At 35.6% G+C, this 22,059-nt stretch overlaps 1 protein-coding gene across 1 annotated transcript in view; it reads right to left on the bottom strand.

The window, feature by feature from the left end:
• Positions 1 to 19,200, bottom strand: part of sh3gl2a (SH3 domain containing GRB2 like 2a, endophilin A1) — a 36,909-nt gene extending 17,709 nt beyond the window's left edge. Inside the window, exon 1 of the mRNA XM_084401668.1 lies at positions 18,974 to 19,200. Coding sequence (XP_084257794.1) covers positions 18,974 to 19,018 — 45 coding nt within the window. The 5' untranslated portion in view covers positions 19,019 to 19,200. The remainder of the gene's footprint in view (positions 1 to 18,973) is intronic.
• Between the last annotated feature and the right edge of the window lie 2,859 nt (positions 19,201 to 22,059).

Raw genomic sequence — 22,059 nt, 5'->3', positions numbered from 1 at the left:
AGAAATTTCCAGGCAGGTGTGTAGAAGCAAGTTGGAGCTAAACTCTGCAGGACAGTGGCCCTCCAGGACCGAGTTTGGACACCCCTGCTAGAAAGTAAACTACAAAATGAGAGAAATGAGAGTGAAAAAAAGGCTTAAAATGCATCTAAAGACAAAGTGCAGAGCTAAATCGTAGAGCAACTTGGAATACGAGTTATAATTATTATGACAATAATCAGAGGAAAGATGAATGTGAAGGCCAGTGGAATCCATGGAACAAATTCAGCAAAATAAAGTAATATAAGTACAGAACAAACTATGGGTGAATAACTTTTAACTTGACATGGTGTAATAAAAATGCTCATGCTGTAAGGTGCTAAAAAAAGATAAATGTGGACATAGATTAACAATTTCTGGCCTACGGCTGTGCATAATAGCTCACATAGAAATTACATGAATAAAAGTAGTATAAACAAAAGTAATAATAAAAAGAAATATATTGAATATTGTGCAACTATGGTGCTATTAAAACACCTTAAATGCCATTTCTTACAACTCAGTGAAAGGAATGCTTCGCTTTAACTACAGCCAATAAACATTCCAAATTACAAACAAAATAAAACAGATTGATTCAGCAGCGGTGAAGTTAACTTTAAATTAAAAGATTATCTTTCATTTGGGTGAAACTTATTAATGGCTTTCTCGTTAAGATCTGGCGATGGACCGACAAGCAGACGGATGGATTCAATTGAGAGCACAGCGAGGGTGTTTAATCTCTGATGACCCATGGCATTTCATTAAAAAGAAATTAAATCAAGATACAGATGGATGACAGCACCATATCATTCTTATATTTATATATATAAGTGATTACTAGCCTACATTTCCTAATTCATCAATAATCTTAGCATGGAGAATAATTGTGGAAAGCCATTGAAAATGAATGTTGATTAAGTACTAAAATGCAGTCATTGTTTTTATTTGATAAATGCTGATTATCATGTATCTATATAGAAATACACCAATAGCTGTAAACTCTATGAAGCATGTACTTAACAGAATACAAGCTTCACCAGAATATGGTCCTTAATTGGAATTATATTTAAAAGGTTATAAATAAAAATGTTTCATGCCTTTACCATTTTCACATTGTCTTTGCTGATCTTCACTTTTGAATGATCTACTAAATCAATTTCCTTTGGGTTCTATGAACTCAATTTTGTTTGCTGAGTAATTAGATTCATGCCTCATTTCAAAGAAGTATCCTGCATTATAGTAATGTAAGATTTAAAACATGATCATTATTCAGCAAACAACAACTTATACAAGGGCTCTTTTACAACTGATTCAACTTACAAAAAAAAAAACCCATCACCATATCACCATAAACCTTGTTTATCAAAGAAGTCACAGCAAATTTTTACACTCTGATCTAGATATTAAGAGAATTTTACAATAATATCGAATTATATTTAGACTTCCTTTGAAATAGATTTGACCAATCCTGTAAGTGACGTAGAAGCACATTAGAGGCTTCTATTTTCCAACAAGCCACCTCAGAGTCAACATCCAACCATGTTCTGAATGCAACTGAAATGCCCAGAAATTCTAAATTTGTTAATTAGTCTATGTAAAGTTAAGCCTGATGCATATCTTATGCCAACTACATAAAGTAGTATATACACTTGACTACTTCTTGGAGCGAGGGAAACCAGAGTTTTTAGATATGTATTATATTAGGTATTACATTGTGCAAACATAATGTTTAGACCTGATAAAAGTGACGGAGATTATTGAGTCAGAGGCTCTAGGGAAAGAGCAAAAGATTAAAGAACAAAACCCTGCCATCACAGAAGTTGTAAATCCCATATACAGTGGGTACGGAAAGTATTCAGACCCCCTTAAATTTTTCACTCTTTGTTATATTGCAGCCATTTGCTAAAATCATTTAAGGTCTTTTTTTTTCCCCCTCATTGTACACACAGCACCCCACATTGACAGAAAAACACAGAATTGTTGACATTTTTGCACATTTATTAAAAAAGAAAACCTGAAATATCACATGGTCCTAAGTATTCAGACCCTTTGCTGTGACACTCATATATTTAACTCAGGTGCTGTCCATTTCTTCTGATCATCCTTGAGATGGTTCTACACCTTCATTTGAGTCCAACTGTGTTTGATTATACTGATTGGACTTGATTAGGAAAGCCACACACCTGTCTATATAAGACCTTACAGCTCACAGTGCATGTCAAAGCAAATGAGAATCATGAGGTCAAAGGAACTGCCTGAAGAGCTCAGAGACAGAATTGTGGCAAGACACAGATCTGGCCAAGGTTACAAAAAAAATTCTGCTGCACTTAAGGTTCCTAAGAGCACAGTGGCCTCCATAATCCTTAAATGGAAGACGTTTGGGACGACCAGAACCCTTCCTAGAGCTGGCCGTCCGGCCAAACTGAGCTATCGGGGGAGAAGAGCCTTGGTGAGAGAGGTAAAGAAGAACCCAAAGATCACTGTGGCTGAGCTCCAGAGATGCAGTCGGGAGATGGGAGAAAGTTGTAGTAAGTCAACCATCACTGCAGCCATCCACCAGTCGGGGCTTTATGGCAGAGTGGCCCGACGGAAGCCTCTCCTCAGTGCAAGACACATGAAAGCACACCTGAAGGACTCCAAGATGGTGATAAATAAGATTCTCTGGTCTGATGAGACCAAGATAGAACTTTTTGGCCTTAATTCTAAGCGGTATGTGTGGAGAAAACCAGGCACTGCTCATCACCTGTCCAATACAGTCTCAACAGTGAAGCATGGTGGTGGCAGCATCATGCTGTGGGGGTGTTTTTCAGCTGCAGGGACAGGACGACTGGTTGCAATCGAGGGAAAGATGAATGCGGCCAAGTACAGGGATATCCTGGACGAAAACCTTCTCCAGAGTGCTCTGGACCTCAGACTGGGCCGAAGGTTCACCATGTGATATTTCAGTTTTTCTTTTTTAATAAATGTGCAAAAATGTCAACAATTCTGTGTTTTTCTGTCAATATGGGGTGTTGTGTGTACAATAATGAGGAAAAAAAAATGAACAAATGATTTTAGCAAATGGCTGCAATATAACAAAGAGTGAAAAATTTAAGGGGGTCTGAATATTTTCCATACCCACTGTGTGTGTGTGTGTGTGTGTGTGTGTGTATACATATATACAAACACACACACACACACACACACACATTATATATATATATATATATATATATATATATATATATATATATATATATATATATATATATATATATATATATATATATATATATATATATATATATATATATACACACACACAGTGAGTGTATGAATTAAGAATTAAATAGATTATTTAAAATAATACATTTCAATAGAACTTATTATCTCAGGTGGTTCTTTGACATTGCAGGATAAGGGGGAAGATGCTCTGGAATAGCCTTCCTGATAATATTTGGAGTTTATACACATTCTCCCAGTTTAAATCTAGATTAAAGACATCTCTTTAGCTAAGCATCCACAAAAAAAGCATCTCATAACCGTGTACTCTAGTTCAGATCAAAACTATCTCTATTGCTTGAAATGTTATGAACAGAAGCTACGCCAAGTATTTTCAATTTGCTTTTCTATTTCTACCTCGAGATGCCCATCCTGAGGTAACTAGAGATTACGGCAGCTCCAGATTGGATCCAGCCTCTTACGAAGATTTCAGATGACCCAACACCTGTAAAGAGAAGACGCCAACCCCTGCCAGGACTTCAGATGACGCCAACTCTGAATCAACATACACAACTGCCAAATGTTCTATATATTATCATTGTGAGCTCATTGTTTTTGCCTAAAATGAATACATGTTAGCTAACTGCATGATTTATCTTACAACTATAAATTGATATATGGACATGATGGACACAGTCACATTTGATAACGGATAACTCTTAATTGTAATGTAGAAACATGCATTTTCTGTAAAGCGGTCATATAATCTATGGCGTTATTATAAGACATACTCAAATGTACTACATTTCAAACAGGCCTTAATTAATATTTTATGTTAATCTCATAATTTCAAAATTCTCCTAACTTTAATTTGTAGGCCTAATACTCATGGCCTATACTGACTCCTATTCAATTCGATCTGTTCTGCTGCTACAGTACCACAAATGTGCTTTATTACAGTAGTAACAAATGTACTTAAAAACATACTAAAAGTTTACCAAAGTTTGACTCCAACAATGACAATTGTTGAAAAATAACCATTTTAGAATTCTATGAACAATTTAGAATTTAGTGTGCTGGGTATTTGTGAGCACATCACTGATTGGTCTACTCCTGCCTTTTTTTCTGACAGACTAGTAGTAAAATACAATCTCTTTTTTCACCTAATAAATATTGAAGTTGTGTATTATTGTTTTCTGATTCTACTTATTCTACTTTCTGAAGTCAGGGCAAATAATTTGAGAATAAATAAATACAGTTGGGAAGAGTTACTAGTTTGAATAGAGGGAGAGAGAGAAAGAGAGCGAGAGAGAGAGAGAAAGAAAGAAAGAGCGAATATATACACACTGTAAAAAAAAAAAAAAAAAAGGCAGAGATTTTACCTTTTTTATTTTATTTACAATTTTTACAGTGTAAAAAACTGTTATTTTACACATTTTTCCTAGATTATTACCATACAACACTTTCAATAGGCCTAAACACAAAGTTCTGCAGAGAAACACTGTTATTTTACAGCTTATTTAATTACAATTAAAAACCTTCAAGTGTTAAAGCATGCTCAAGATTGTAAATTAACAGTTTTATTTTGGAAGAAAAAATAAGTCTGCACAAATATGCTGTATAAAACTGAAAATGTTTTTGAAGAAATACAGTACAAAGTTGAAATGAAATGCATTTAACATTGAAAATACTGTACTGATTATCAGTAAAACATGTTTCAATACATTTTAATACAAAGTTGAATGAAATATTCTCAACTTAAAACTGAAGAAATACAAAACTGATACATCTACAAAATTTTCATTTCCACACCACTATTGATTCTAAAACCGTTTCATTATTCAGATGTAAATGTAAATTTTCAACAATTTCTTGACAAACAGTTCTTCAGAACATTTCACACACGTTTTCATTGATAAAAACTCAATCCATATTCACCTTTCAGATTTCACTTTCAAAATATTAATTCAGTTTACCCTTTCGCACGTACGATCACACCGGTGTGATCAGTCTAGGCTGGTCCCTGGAGCGTACGATCACACCGATGTGATCAGTCTAGGCTGGTCCCTGGAGCGTACGATGTGATCAGTCTAGGCTGGTCCCTGGAGCGTACGATCACACCGGTGTGATCAGTCTAGGCTGGTCCCTGGAGCGTACGATGTGATCAGTCTAGGCTGGTCCCTGGAGCGTACGATGTGATCAGTCTAGGCTGGTCCCTGGAGCGTACGATGTGATCAGTCTAGGCTGGTCCCTGGAGCGTACGATGTGATCAGTCTAGGCTGGTCCCTGGAGCGTACGATCACACCGATGTGATCAGTCTAGGCTGGTCCCTGGAGCGTACGATCACACCGATGTGATCAGTCTAGGCTGGTCCCTGGAGCGTACGATCACACCGGTGTGATCAGTCTAGGCTGGTCCCTGGAGCGTACGATGTGATCAGTCTAGGCTGGTCCCTGGAGCGTACGATGTGATCAGTCTAGGCTGGTCCCTGGAGCGTACGATCACACCGGTGTGATCAGTCTAGGCTGGTCCCTGGAGCGTACGATCACATCGGTGTGATTAGAACGGTCAGTGCATGACGTGATCAACTGCTAAATTCAAATGTGCTTTCACGCGTTGGCTGGCGCTGAGCCAGAGACAGGTGCGCTCAGAGCTGTCATATATCACAACTTTTCAGTGTTTTCAATCACATAATGTTTATTTTAGGTTTCAGACATATAAGTACTAAAAAAACAATACATTTAGAGTTTGTAAAATACACACTGATGTCAAAGGAAGAGGCAATAATAATCCTTTCCATTATAATTAGACACGTTTTATTCATATCAGATACACATTGTGTAAGTAACTTTAAAGTTTACTCTATTCTTCTCCCAGTTCACCAGCAACTTACTTTTATGTATTTCGGGAGAAGTGGATGAATTCACGTGTTGTAAATCCAACAGATCCGATTCTCTGAACTGCGTCTGCGGCACAAACTAACATGGCGGCGCCCATCGCACATACAGCTCAACTAACGCAATCATTATAAAGGTGTTTAAACAACAAAACACTTCCACTTGCATATATTTGACAATCGGAATATCAGATATTTCATGCCATATCTAACAAATTTGTGAATATTTTGAATAAAAAAGGAAAAATGACATAAAAGCAGATCATCATTCATTCAGCTCTGTTGTTGCTGCGGTGTGTCACGTGACAAGCAATGACGCGTCACCATGGAAACCATAAAGTGACACATTCTAAATAACGGTCGCCTTGAAAAACTCACGCTGGGGGGTCAGCCAGAATATTTTAAACTTACGTGTGAAAGGGTTAAAAATACAACCTATAATATTCAACAGGCAATTTTCGGTCCATTATATTTCGCTTTACAATTTCGCTTCCACAAATTCAGTAGTTCAAATTCAACAGAAAATGCAACATTTGATATCCGGGAACGGCAGGAATAGCAGTAGATAACCGATTAATAATCTCCTTGGCTGTAAATCAACCTCACCAGCAGGAGGTGCAAGCGGCTGTTGACGAAGAAAACTATAGAGCAATGGGTGAGAATCATTCATTCACAAAAACGGATTTACAGAAATGGAGCAAGCGGTAAGTATTATCAGGGCCAGAATAAATATATAATATAATATAATATAATATAATATAATATAATATAATATAATATAATATAATATAATATAATATAATATAATATAATATAATATAATATAATCCTCAAGCAATGGAGCAATCCTCCTCCAAATGGCCAATTAGCCAGATCCTTGATGGATCAGAGGGTTAAAAATAAAATAAAATGCTACACACTATGATTCACTGAAAAGTCCTTAAAAAGGAGCATTTCCTTTTTTGTAAACAATATTTAGTTAAATTGTCTTTAACAACATTTTGACATTATGAGATATTCTGGCTATATGAACACAGAGTACTAGATTTGAGATAGTTATTAAATGTGTTTAGATCCTTCTGGCATAACAGAAAAGCTAAACATTTCAAAAGACACCTGTTTTGTCTGCAATCTAAAACATGTTAGCACAGAGTTTTGGTATCCAAAACAAACTATGATTACGTTGATTAAAATATGTTTCATATTTCACAACATGCTTATGAATTTAAATATTCAGCTAATAGATGTCAGTACAATTAGAAAAATGTGAATTACCAAAAGAAGGTATATGAGGATTCATAACAATGGACACCTTTTTCCAGATGTATCATAGCAAGTTAAACACAACTGTACCAATTTTTGTACCAAGAAAAATGCCAATTTGTACAACTAAATAAATCCAACAAAATAATTTATTTTTTATTAGGGCTCGAAATTAATGCATTCATTTAGCAATTTTGTTTTTTCTTTTCATTTAAAAAATATTTAACGCAATTAACGCAGCATCTGTTTTTTTCTCCTGGAATCCTTTGCCTGTGTTACATTAAATGATCATGCCATCATTCATTCAAGTGCTTTTAAACGATTCAAAAGAGAACTCAATTTGGTACTGGCGCACTGTGAAGCAGCCCTCTCCGGTACAATCCAGACACAAGCACAGAAAGCCGCTTCAGACAGAGTGCCAGCCAGTGCTGCATTGAGTTCTCTTTTGTGCTTGAATGGACAAACACAAAATTTTCAAAAAAGCCTTTTTTTTTTTTTTTTTTTTTTTGAGTATTCTCATAAGCAGTCTTAAATGAGTAAAGTCTTAAATGAATGTAAAGAGTTGTGAGAAAAAAGAAAAGAAAAAAAATTCGCATGTCAAATCAGCTTCATGATTGTGCATGATCAGGTCTTAAAAATTACAGCTGTCAGCTGCAGTCTGTCATTTAGAGGATAGTTCACCCCCCAAAAAATACTATGGAAGTCAATGGCTACCGTCAACTGTCTGGTTGCCAACATTCTTCAAAATATCGTATTTTTTCTTCTTCTTCTTCTTCTTCAAAAAAACTCATACAGGTTTGGAACTTGAGGGCAAGTAAATTATGATGAAATTCTCATTTTGGGTCCTTTAATGTTAATCAAAGAACAAAAGAAAAAGAGCAAATCACTCACTGCTCTTGACTGAATAACTTTTGTAGCATTATTAAGGATTGATATGTAACTTAGTTGATGTGAAGATTGGTTTAAGTTAACAAATTAAAATCTGTTATTTTTTTAAAGCCTATTAAATGGTAAAAAAATTATAGTGTTGAATGGCTATAATTAATGTCAAAAAAAAAAAACAAAAAAAAAACAGTAGCAATATTAGCATCGATCTCTATACTGGCTTTCATTTATAGTACTTAGTAAAAAAATGCCATGACATATTTAAATTAATCCATCTTTATGTTGTTTCTACATAAATTTGGAGATTTTATGTGAAATTATAATATAAAAACATTATATTGATATGCGATTAATCAAAATTAATTACACAAAAATCTGCAATTAGTTATTTTAATCGATTGACAGCACTATTTATTAGGACGATTCTAAGGGCCCACGCACTTTTGGGGCCCCCAGAGATCGATTCTTTTAATGGAATGGATGCGGTAGGGTGCCCAACCTCATTTTCTTTCATAGGGCCCAAAATTGCTAGCGGAGCCCCTGCTGGGCGGTACTGCAAGTTTGTATTATATATCGATGTATTTTTTTTAGTGCTGGGCAAAGATTAATCGCGATTAATCGCTATCAAATAAAAGTTTGTGTTTGCATAATATATATGTGTGTGTACTGTGTATAATTATATTGTATATATATATATATATATAAATACACACATATGCATATGCATTCTATATTTAAGAATTTTTATTTATTTATATATAAATTATTTATATTTATATATAATATAAATTATTTATATTTATATATAATATAAATTATGTATAAATATATATATATATACAGTATATACATGCAAATATTTCTTAAATACATGCATGTGTGTATTTATATATACGAAATAATTATACACAGTACACACACATATATTATGCAAACACAAACTTTTATTTTGGATGCGATTAATCGCGATTAATCTTTGCCCATAACCGATATAGAATGAGGCGATAATACCGTTTATATCAAAATACAGTTTCATACGAGCGCATCTGAAAAATAGCAGAGCACGCAGAGTGAGCTGCTGCACGGAACGTGCACAATCCAATTTGACCAAAGGCCCTTTATATTAAGGGCTTCAAAAATAACTTTTAAGATATAGTTATCATAAATAGTTTAATGTGGCTTGCCCCGAGAGATACTCTGACAGATTCAGGTAGCCTACATAACCTACATTTCACAGGTTTATTCTCAATCTAACAAACATCATAAATGTTAGAAAGTCATGCAAATATTTCCACTTTGCTGTCAGGAGCGGATGAGCCTTCTGCAAGCATCCGCTAGATTTCATTGAACGAGCGCGCCAAACAAACTGAACACAATTGAATAGGAGTGCAATAATTCGGAGTAAAATAGCCTACAATGTAAATAATTGTAAAAATGCAATGTTAGAATGTAATGTGATGTGATTGTTTTGCACATAATATATATAGCATAGCCTACATGGTTACATTCACTATATGATGTTTTATTAACAAAGTTCGGGAGGAGCACGTTCAGATAATTAACATGAGCAGAGAGCACTCAGCAATCAACAATAAGAGGTGTATATATTCAGCAGTCTCACCTCAATTCGTTGACAGTTTAGCAGCATCCCTCAACCACCCCTTCTCCACACTTCTAGTCCTAACCATTTACATATGAGGGGAGTACTCTGGGTTCGGGCCGAACTCCGAGCTCGGAGCCCTCCCCCCCGCACAGCACACCAAATATGCATTAAACTTTACTCCCTCTAATTGTATGTAAGTGTGAACTCGTGAAATTTGTTTATAGCCTTCAATATGAACATTGTTTGTAAGACAACATTGGGCAGGATGTGAAATAACATTAAACGTTATAACATATGTGATGTTTTTTTAAATATATCGTTTTTTTATCCAAATAGAAAAACTTTTAAATCACCCAGCCTTGTGTAGAGTGTAGAGACCAATCAGACAACGTTTAACTAATTTTAACATCATGAACATCCCGCTCTTTATTCCTCATTCATGCACGCTTCTTTCAATAACTAAGTAGCACTGTGATAATCGTATACATTTACATTTCGCGATATAAAAAAAAATTATACACAAATCTCTAACGATAGTCATCATAGCCACATCATCGTCATATTGCCCAGGCCTAGCTGACAGTATTAACACATAGCCTACTAACAAAACACAGTAACAGAAACTGGTAGGACATAAAATATCGCGATTAGCATCTCACTTTAATGCACTACATCTTTATGTAACTAGAAAAATTATATATAATAAAAGGTATTTCCCTTCTGCAGGTTGCAATATGTCCATTAGCCATTGTAAGTCTTTGTCATTCGACATCCCACAACCCAAATTTGCCAGTCAGACGTAATAATCCATGTAAAAGCCATTACTAGCGGGCTGATCGAAGTAGGACTGTAGAAGCGCGAGCAGCACTACACACTCCTACAGATTTATAGTAAAACTTGACCGGTAAAAGGCCGCACAGTTGTCATTGGCCAGATTCCTGGATGATGGTCAGATTAACATGGAGCCTCAAAGCAATATGGAGAGAGAGGAAATAGCATTGCAACTACAGAACAACTTTTTTAAATGAAAGATTTATTATGAAACATTTAATATTCACTATTCACCTATCATTTCCCTCTGATTTTAGGGTTAAGTTATGGGTTAGGTTAGAGATAGAGTTAGGACTATGTTTTCAGACAGGAATGTTGAACCAGCATCAACAAAATGTGTTGATTCAGGAACATGTCTTGCCTAGCAAAATCAAAGCAACCATTTCTGTATCTGGCCCTTTACTGTATTGCAGTGTTACACAAACTGTTGGTTAATCCTCTGTCCACAGTAACACTTATTTTCAAACACTGCCATAATTGCATACAAAGTACAACATTTGTCTACAGACTTTTATTTAACAGCATAGATGCTTCAAGCTGTTGACTGCAGTGATTATGCCGTTATAGCATTCGTGATATGGGACTGAGTAAACTTCTCACTGTAGAAAGTGACAGTCTGTGATGCATTTTAGTTATTCAGAAGTGAAGACAATGTCTTTATGGATTGGCCCTAAGCCAAAGCTATGTTCAGTTATGACAGTGTTGGCCTTGCTGTCTGACTAATTCAAAAATAATTGAGCAGTTTGAATGTGCATGTATTAATTTCAAAACTGTAGTGCTTGCAGCAGCATGATGGCTCAGTGGTTAGTAATGTCTCCTCACAGCAAGGTCTTCCCATAATACAGACTCTACTAAATTGTCCATATATGAATGTGTGTTTTTCACACATTGCATGCAGGGAAACATTCCAGTATTGGTTAAAATAAATAAATAAATAAATTCTCAGGGTTTCTCACTTTTTCATGCATTGAAATGACCATATGATATGTACATAACAAATGCATGATACATAAATGATCAGAAAAAAAAGTAATATAACCAATACTTTAAAATGGTTGTATGCCATTAATGTGTTTGTGAACGTTAATGGGTGGTTTTTGGAGAGTTCGAGCTAGTAAAGATGTCAAGTCAAGTCACCTTTATTTCTATAGTGCTTTTTACAATACAGATTGTATCAAAGCAGCTTCACAGTGATAACATGAAAATACAACAAAGTTTGTTTCTAGAAGAAAATTGCGTCATCATCATCCACCTTAAGGCAGATCAATAATATTGTTGAATATTAAATGTCCCCAACTAAGCAAGCCAAAAGCCAAGATGTGTGCTTTTCTCATCTTTATTCACAATTTCCTTAGTAAAGCAATTTGGATCAACTGTTGTGTGGCAGGGCAGAGGCCTAAAAGTTTCAATCTGGAGAGCAGTGCACCTTTGTACCCTTTAAAAGCAGAGGCCCTGTCCAAAATGGCACCCTAAACACTCGCGGTCTTCCTTCGAAAGTCCGCACAATCGTGACATAACGCCGCTTTGACTGTCGGGAAGAAGTCTGCTGCAGAGCTCGCATCAGTGCGCATTGAGGGCATATATCAACCGCAAAGGGGGCATTTGCGAGCACCCTTCTGAGACCAAAAATGACAAATGGGATACCCTACCGTCTCATAGACTTAATGAACACGCACATGTGGCAGCCATTGTAAGTCCACAACACCGAAAAGTGCGCCATTTGGCACAGGGCCATAGTAGGCATTTTTTGATGTAAAGCAACAAAAAAAAAAAAAGCAAAAAATAAAAATAAAAAAAATAATAATTATATATATTTGTTTCCAGAATATAAAAGTACACCTAAATATAAAAATAATACGATTACTTAAGAAAAAAATACACAGAATAATGGTACATTGTTAGTATGGACATAAACCTTTAAAATACTGACATACATAATTAAAGATTTTTTTTTTTTACATAAAAGTATCCCTAAAAAAAAAAAAAATAATTTTTTAAAAAAAGCATAAATAATGCAGTATTTTTTCTGTATATAATTTTTTTTTTGCATTACTGTAATTTCATTAATAGTATAAGTCAATTTTGTTAATTACAAATTGTTTGTAAGTTTACAGAGTTTTGAATATAATTTAAAATAAGAGAAACAAATTTAAGAATTATTTTCTGTAAAATTAGGATTTTTTTTTTTTTTTTTACATGTATAAACCCAAACGCTTAAATTAGGGCTTGCCAAAGGTTTCGGATCAACCTTGTTACCTGGAAAGCTACTGACTAGGTAAATGGTATTCACATGAAGCCCAATGTGACAGCAGCACAGAAGAGAAATTTCCACCCCCACCCTCCAGTCAGGCTGTCTTAAAATATTCCCCTGAGTCTGTGCCTCCTGGATTACAACCACCAAAGATTAACGTTTTATAAATAGAACAGATAGATGGACAAATGAAGGAGGTTATGGGAGGATGTCCTCCCTTGATTTGTGATTGTCTGCATGGCAGAGAGGGACGCACCTCCCTTTGGCAGGACGGACAGCTCCATGGAGGCTGTATCTCTCTTCTACTATTATTATTATTATGCGTGTGTGTAATTAAGGGCAGCTGAGAAAGCTCATGCATAAAGATGGCTAAAGGAGGCATGCGTCTGTTTCCTCTGAGTAACAACAACAGATATTCTTGTGTGCTCTAAATGCTAGATAGCAATAACATTTGAATTAATCATTCTTAACCAATAGTATCTAAAAAAATATATATATAAAAAAAAAAACACTTTGCAAAAGTAAAACATGTCATGAAACATGTTGGAACAAACGGCAAAAAAACAACTTTCTGGTGAAAGAAAAAAAAGAAAACACTGAGCATTAATGGGAATTTAAACAGACACGTAAAGGGAAATGTAGTACTCAATAGTCCAAAAGGGCCAGCTAAATCCAGGGGACACCCTGTAAACAAGTGTGTGGGGACATGGGAGCCCTTGCTGGAGTGCATGTATAACAATGCTGAAGGTAACAGAAGCGCTGAATACAGGATGACACAGCAGTGATCATATGGTGACATTCATATACATTCAAAAAGAAAGACGAGATCATGATCGCTTCTACCCTAATCTTAATAAAATACCAAGGACAAGTGCCTGTGTCAATCCAGAGTCATTTTGATTCTATGGGAAAACAGTCATGTTATTGTGATAATGACGTCATTTTTAAGCCTCACACGGCCATTACGTAATAGCAGGATGAGCCCTTACCCTGGCATGTAGTATCTTCAGACTACAACTAAGTGATGATTCGGAGATGAATATAGAATAGAATAGAATAGAATAGAATAGAATAGAATAGAATAGAATAGAATAGAATAGAATAGAATAGAATAGAATAGAATAGAATAGAATAGATAAGCAAGGCTAATAGAAAGTTATAGTTTGTATAGTATATTCTATTTGGGATCCGACAAAATGATCTCTGCCATGTGGACGCTTAAAAATCAAATAAGGAAGTGTTGACTTACTCAGTTTGTTACTCAAAAGACTTTGAATAAGTACAATCTCTGATGATGAGATGGTGTATGTTAATGTTCTATTTTTTGGAGCAACATGTAGCCTTGTATAGGTTCATCTTAAACAAGTCAATTAGGTTGTATTGTGTTGACCATTAATGGGGAGTTTAAGATGATGGAAATCTACCAAGATATCAAAGATAAAACCAGAGGCAGAAGAGATTAGTGATGTTCTCATTTGGAACACAAGTGTATTTCATATGTCCTATCCATTTACTGCATTAGCCCACAAGGCCTTAAACAATCTTCTTCTGTACTAGACAAAACAGTTTGTACCCTAACAACGGAGCATTCCTTAAAGAATCCAGTTTAGATATTTGCCACACAAGCAAGTTATTGTCAAACAAATACTGTAAGCATTTTAGGGGGCTTGAAGCCACTTTGCTTTAATGTGTCCAGAGTGTTATACATAAATAGAAAATGGTCTAAAAATGTACACACGGTGCTAATAAAGTGCATTGAATTTGGTTCTGACAGTGCACCATGAATCTATTCATTCTAAATAACAAAGATTGCATTTTGCAATCCTGGTGTGACTATCTGGGATAGGTTCTTCTTGGTTTACTCTTAAATAAAAAGCAGGTAAAAAAAATCTAACGATTTAGTCTAAAAAAAAAGCTCTTTTGCTTTTGATTTAAATCCAACGCAGTTCCTAAAAGTTAACAAACATCCTTACAAATCAAACACTGCAATAAACCCAACAATATTCAGAATTATACACAACATGACTTTTCGTAAATGGTTTCTAAATATCTCTAGAATTTTGAAGGTTTCATGCTCTTTGCAGCCAACACAGCACAAAGCACATGGTGGTCAGCACAAACTATGTTTTGTTTGTCCTCATTTTCAAGTTAACAATGTGGTTTCAGATTTTATCTTCCTTTTAGCTTGCATGGTTTTGTTCATGGTTTTTGAGGTCACACAACCTGTATATGATGTCGCCATTTGCACTTTTTCCACCAACCCTACAAGAACTGAAAACCCATGAATCGCAAAATATGGCAGCCTATTCTAATGTAAGAATAAGTTGGGGGTGTTTCCAAGCAATCCGAATCAGAGGTTAGTAGTGTTGCCTATACAACCATGAGCGCTCCGACTGACCTAAGAAACATTTTAGTACGCAGTTATCATGTGTGCCCCATATTTCTGTCGACTGAATCTGCGATGGCAATCATTTGTGAATTAATAAAAATTTTTAGTAAGTGCTTCAGTGAATTTGCCAAATGGTTTTGCAAAACGTTCAATTCGCATTCGTTCAGACTGCTCACTCCCTGAATCATCTGAAGCCATTTCACAGATAGACAGTCTGTGAAACTGACAGTATCAAGATTACTGAAGATGCAGAGGACAAACAGAGCTAAATGAAGTAGATATTCACTTACAAACAAATGAAACAAAAGGCTATTTTTTGGTTGGGCTGCTGCTCTGCGACACGTAAATAGGCGGCCATTCACACCAAAAATGTTTTTGTGTCAAACACAAAAACACTTTATTTTTTTATTTTGTTTTCCTATGTGAACATGTGCTAGATAAATGTCTTTGACCATGTTGTTGCTTTTTGCAATTTTTGTGTTTTAAAATACCTTTGTTCTCTTCTGTTACTCTCACTGATTGTATGTCGAAAGAGTCTCAAGTATTATAGAAATGCGTAAGTTAAAATTTCTCTCAGAGTTAACATGAGCATATATTAAATGTGAACTTTTTAGTGGTGTTTGAAAAAACAACAACAACGATTCCCCTCTGTGCACACCCTCAGATGAAATCCTGCAGACATCCCAGGAGATTAGAACAAAATTGCAACAGGCCCAGATAGGCTACATGGGACACTGACAGACCAAAACACCACTTTTTAAGATAATGTTGATAAAATTACCATATAATTAACCCTAAGTTGGCTTATAAAATCTTATTAAGATAGTAAGCCTATTAGGATAGTAGAGAGTAAACAATTTAAAAACCCTATCGCCTTCACCACAACGCCTTTGATCAGAGGGAACTGACATTATAAGTGGCTAGAAGCACTTTCAAATGAACAAATGACTAGCCTAATTCTCTATAATAAAAAAAAAGCAATGCCTTTCCCCCCCCAATGACAAATGTACTAATTTAGTCCTAACAAGATCACCTGTATAACACTATAAAGACATTCTATCCTGAAGGTACTATTTTAGGATATAAGGATATTTGAGTATAATCTGCTTTCTACAATTTGAGACAGCATTTATGTCAGAGACTTGAATGAATGAATGAGGCATTTATATAGCACTTTCATATGTACTACTGTACACCCAAAGCGCTTTACAATCATATCAGGGGATCTCTCCTCAACCACCACCAGTGTATAGCATCCACTTGGACTTCACATGGGATGCTTAGAAATCCTGTATTGGTAGACACTAGACAGCTCACCTGTTTGATAATAGTTTTTGAAATAAGAGAAACTGGTAGATAGGCCTATAGGCTATTATAGCGAATCGATGATGCTAAACATAATTTTACACCTGTCCAAATACAAGATGCAATACAATACATCAAAAGAATGAACCATAAGAGACTAAAGAGACAAAGAAAATAATATATTTATCATCCTTTGGGTGTTAAAAGATCCTTGCTTGCACTAGCCTACTCATTAATAAAGATATACTAGTTAACAAAAATATATTGTCCAGGATTATTTTAAAAACACTGGCTTGCCAAGTATGTGGTGTAGCTGACAATTTAAATAGGAAAAACACCGCAGTAAGCAATGTCCAGAATTTGTAATAGAGAAAGAATAAAACATCAGCCACGTTTGAGACAGACGCTGTGGTGCATAAGCAACGCCTTACATCAAAGAAAGCAAGAGAGAGAAGCTAAAGAAAGGGGTCACACTTCTACACTTTTGAGTACAGTACTGTATGAGACCAGAATAACACAGAGAATGACTGATTGTGACGATCTCAACTCGCAAATCCAAGTTTTCATCCATCCCCAAATACCCAACGGTGAACAGGAGGCAGATAATCTCTGATCTTTCGCTTCAGTCTTTTGCATTACACAACACATGATGAAAATAAAATGAAAAGCGTAGTAGATGAATGGCAATTTAACTTTATAAGCAGGCTTTTTGTATTACAAGCTAGAATTGTCAGGTTAAACAAATTCAATTTTATAAAATTGACGTACATTTCCAAAACAAAACTTCTATATAACGACAACCATCCATGTTTAGACAATTTACATGAAATCTCACTTCTCTTTTATGTAAATATCATTTTGGACAAGGAAAAGCCAGAGGGCATGTAGTAAAACAAGTGTTGTGCTTATATAGCACATATTCACTATAGAAGCAAATTTCCAAGAATAAATAATGCAGGTGAAACAGGATAAACCTGCCTCTACATAACTGAAAGGAGATAAATAAGGGAAGAAGAAAAAAAACATTTCACCAAACAGGCACTATATTTTGTCACGACTGCAAGAAGATTGTGTATAAAGTACACAGCAAGCTGTGAGAAGGAGCAGTGTGTTTGAGGAACCATCTGTTCTTCAGAGCAGCTCTGAGTCATGCCACCCTCTCCACTGCGCAGCATGCACTGATGATGTCAGAGCCTGACGATTGGTCGGAATGAGGCAGATTATGTTGTTTAATATATCAGGCAGCGAGTTGCAAGTCCAGCTCCACAACTCACAGAAATTCATATTCCCTTTAAAACAGATGGCCTTCAAAAAGATGCAGAGAGCCAGCTGTCATATTAGTTAAACCTTGCCCCTGGAGCCCCAACAGTGCATATTTTGAATAGCTCTCTTTCTCGCTCTCTTTTTATTTATTTATTATTATTATTTTAAATCAAACAAACCTGATTCACATTATCAGGACCAGGTTTGAGAACCACTATGTTAAGGGATGCTGGGGTGATGCCTTAAGCATTTGAGAGAAGTGGTTCCAATAGATTCTGCTGTTCCACTGCTATCCTTAAAATGACAGATACTTCCTCCAAAACCTTTGTTGCACAAACTGTTAGCATTCAATGAGATTTTGATTAATGAAAGGGAAAGCTTCAGGCAAGGACACTAGATGGACAAAACAGACAAACCCAGGAGTGCATCGGGCTCAACCTAGTCTGATGGCACCAGTACATATATAAATATATAATGTCCAATAGGCAATAGGTTCAATAGATTTAATATTTTATATATATATTCATATTTGTACAAAATATTAATTAATTTAAGATATTAAAATGGAAATAGAAAATATTTTTTAAAAATCTGATTTAAAATGCCATACAGTATTGGACCCTAAAGGCTATGTGGTGGCTTTAGATCATCATGGCTTTTAAGAGTCACAGCATCAGGATTGCTTTAGAGGGCATCCAGGTCAATTTAAGGATATAGCCTAAGCTATTATGTAACAACTCATCTACGCATCTTAAATATTCATGTTCACACGGTGTCATTTAATCGGTGCAAATAACACCTGATAAAAACAGCAAGGAAAGACATTGAACATACATTCATCTGAATTAACTGATTTTAGACGACAGTGACTAGCCTGCTAGTAACAATGTTAGTGCATTTATTTGTTTATACATTACGGTGCGTTCAAAGAAGCACACACTGTTCCGCGTAAAGATCCGCATTACGATTCAGAACGCAAGCTGCTCTGTCTGCTGTAGCACTGCAGCAAACCCATTTTCACGCATGTAATGGTCAAGAGAATGATGAATTTCATTTGCCGTTGCTTCTTACCTGAGTGGCTTTGTGGAATTGTTTCTTCAGTCCCGCTACAGACATGATTCCGATTGGACTAGTGCTAACGCCGTTTGTGATGTGCAAAGATGTAAATATGCTCACGGATACGTGGATGTGAGACGTTCAAAGATAAACCCTTGTACACTGGGAATCACCACAAACATAGGCTGATTATAGCAGCTGATGATGACGTGGCCGTGACATCACGCGTCAGATACCGCCTCTCTACAGATTAGAGCAGAGCCCCTCCTCCAGGGGGAACCTTCAAGGTTAGTTCAAAAAGGCATAACGCCAACAGGTAGAAAGAGGCAGGTCTGTTGAAAGAGGCAAAAACTGCAACCTGAAAAAATGCTCTTCAAGGTGTTTGCATTAAATGTATTGGAGTGATCTGTCACTGTTCATTAATTCACTACATTGTGGTGGAACAAATAAAAAACACAGGCTACCATAAAATTAACCTAGCAACCTACAAATGTAGGCTATCCAACACTATTTTCTCATGAATTTGTGTTTTTTTCTGAATTGATTCCAGGTAGAAATACTTTATAAATGTTTATTTTTATTAATTGTATTTACCGTTATCTAATGAACAGACACACTATATAAGAATTATTATGATTTAATGTTCTAGAAAATCAAAAAAATCAGTGTTGTAGCAGCTGTGGTGGCAAAAACTGCAAACCTCACATACAATACAATTCAAGTCAAGTCAAGTCAAGTCACCTTTATTTATAGCCTATAGAGCTTTTTACAATACAGATTGTTTTAAAGCAGCTTTACAGTGATAACAGGAAAATAATGCAACTAAGTTTGTTTTGGCTGTACAGCAGCTGTAGATGAAAATAGTGTCATTGTCCAGTTTAAGGACGTCCAGTGTTTGTTCATTTCCATTTTAAAAATCAGTAGTTATACATTTAGTTCCTTTATCTGTACAGTAGCTCTGGAGAAAACATTATGCCATCGTCCAGCTCATTTCAGTTCTCATAATAATGGTGTCAATGGAGTCAGATCGATAATATTGTTGAATATTAATTGTCCCTGACTACGCAAGCCAGAGGCGACATTGGCAAGGAACCCAAACTCCATGAGGTGACAGAATGGAAAAAAGAAAGAAAGGAAAAAAAAACCTTTGGAGAAACCAGGCTCAGTTGACAGGGCAGTTCTCCTCTGGCCAACAAACGAACAGTGCATGATTATGATTCAGGCAGCATTACAGGTCGGAGCTCAGATTGGATAAGAACATTCAAAATATTTAATCCAGTTCCATCTGGTTGAAGATCGGATTCATCACACCGGTATGGACACAGGTTTGTTGAGGATCTTTGCTACTAGCTGTCATGTCAATGAGGCCTACAATACAAACAATAAAAAAATATTATATTTATAATATTATATATATATATATATATATACACTCTAAAAAATCTTGGGCTGAATCCAGCTTCTTATTCGCAGCTTCTTATTGATGCTATCCGTTCCACCTTAAAATACACTTTCAGAATAAAAGAATAATAAACAATGTTTAAATGCAAATAATACTGATAGTGATATATCAGCGAAAATGGACTGTAAAAATATAAAGGCACACAAATCATTTAAAAAATTCAATTTCACGAGGTAACTAGAGATTATGCCAGCTCTTGACTTGAGATGACCCAACACCTTTGAATAGATGAAACCCACCCCTGCAAGGACTCCAGAACATCAAACATGGATGAAGATTATACACAATGTTCATTTTATCATTGCTTTAACATGCACACTGATTTTGCTTAAATGCATAATGATATTTGTAATACTATAATTTGAATTATATAACAAAATTACCCAAATTCCATATAAATAACCCATAATGGGTAAAGCATTTCATAACCCAGCGGTTGGGTAGATTAAATAACCCAGCATTTTTTAGAGTGTTGTTTTGTTTTGTTCTCCACTCTGTTTCTATTCTTCTGTCCTTTATGCATTTTCCTTTGGTCTGCTATTTCACCTCCTCACTATCACTTCAATAGGGTCGCAACCTGGGAATGATGGTGTGGAACTGACGGCCGTAGTTCCAGTGGAGGGAGATGAAGACTAAAATGTAATCTTTTAATACAATTTCATTATTTAATATTATGTATCTGTATTATTCTTTATTAGTATTCGTATTCAGTTGTATTATCTTATGAAGTTTAAAATGCATGAGTTAGACTATAGATTGCATGGACACGTGTTTAAGGATCATCTTTTATCTAGCTGGCATGATGGGGTGAGAGGATAGAGAAATGGGGAACAGAGAAATCTGGAATGAAGACCACCTCTCATGTAGCCTTATTTTATTCTTCTATTAAAATTCCATTCATTCACTGTTGTAGGAGAGGAAGTTGTTTAAACTGTTTAAATCAACTAAAATCAACAACATGTAGACCCTATACCGACTAAACTACCGAAAGAGATGATTCCAGAGGTCATAGATCCTCTTCTTAAAATCATTAATTCATCTCTGTCATTAGGATATGTACCGAAAGCTATTAAGCTGGCTATTATTAAACCTCTTATTTAAAGAAACGAAACTTGATCCTAGAGAATGTCAATTACAGGCCGATCTCAAATCTACCCTTTCTGAGAAAAGGCAGTATCCTCACAACTATGTTCCTTTTTTAGAAAGAAATGCTATCTGCGAGCATTTCCAATCAGGATTTAAACCATACCATAGTACTGAGACTGCTTTTATTAGAGTTACAAATGATTTGCTCTTATCATCCGATCGTGGTTGTATCTCTCATTAGTGTTACTGGATTTTAGTGCTGCATTTGATACCATCAACCACAACATTCTTTTGAATAGACACAAAAAGTGTAGGCTGGAAATCCAGACCTAAATCTGAAAGATTAATGGTCTGGCGTCGACTAATGAAAATCGGCCAGCTCGAGGGGCGGCACCAAGCATGCATTTGAAAATCTCACTGCACGCAATTGGATAACACTACGACCAATCACAACAAGCCCCACGCTTAGCTACCAGCGAAGCTAACTGGTAGATTAGACTCTTGCCGTATCTGGTTGGCAGAACAGCAAAAACGTAGCCTAGAAATCTAGACG

This window comes from Rutilus rutilus (assembly GCF_951802725.1).
Source record: "Rutilus rutilus genome assembly, chromosome: 2".
Classification (NCBI taxonomy): domain Eukaryota; kingdom Metazoa; phylum Chordata; class Actinopteri; order Cypriniformes; family Leuciscidae; genus Rutilus; species Rutilus rutilus.
Note: the sequence above shows the minus strand (reverse complement) of the source record. Positions and strands in the feature narration are given on the sequence as shown.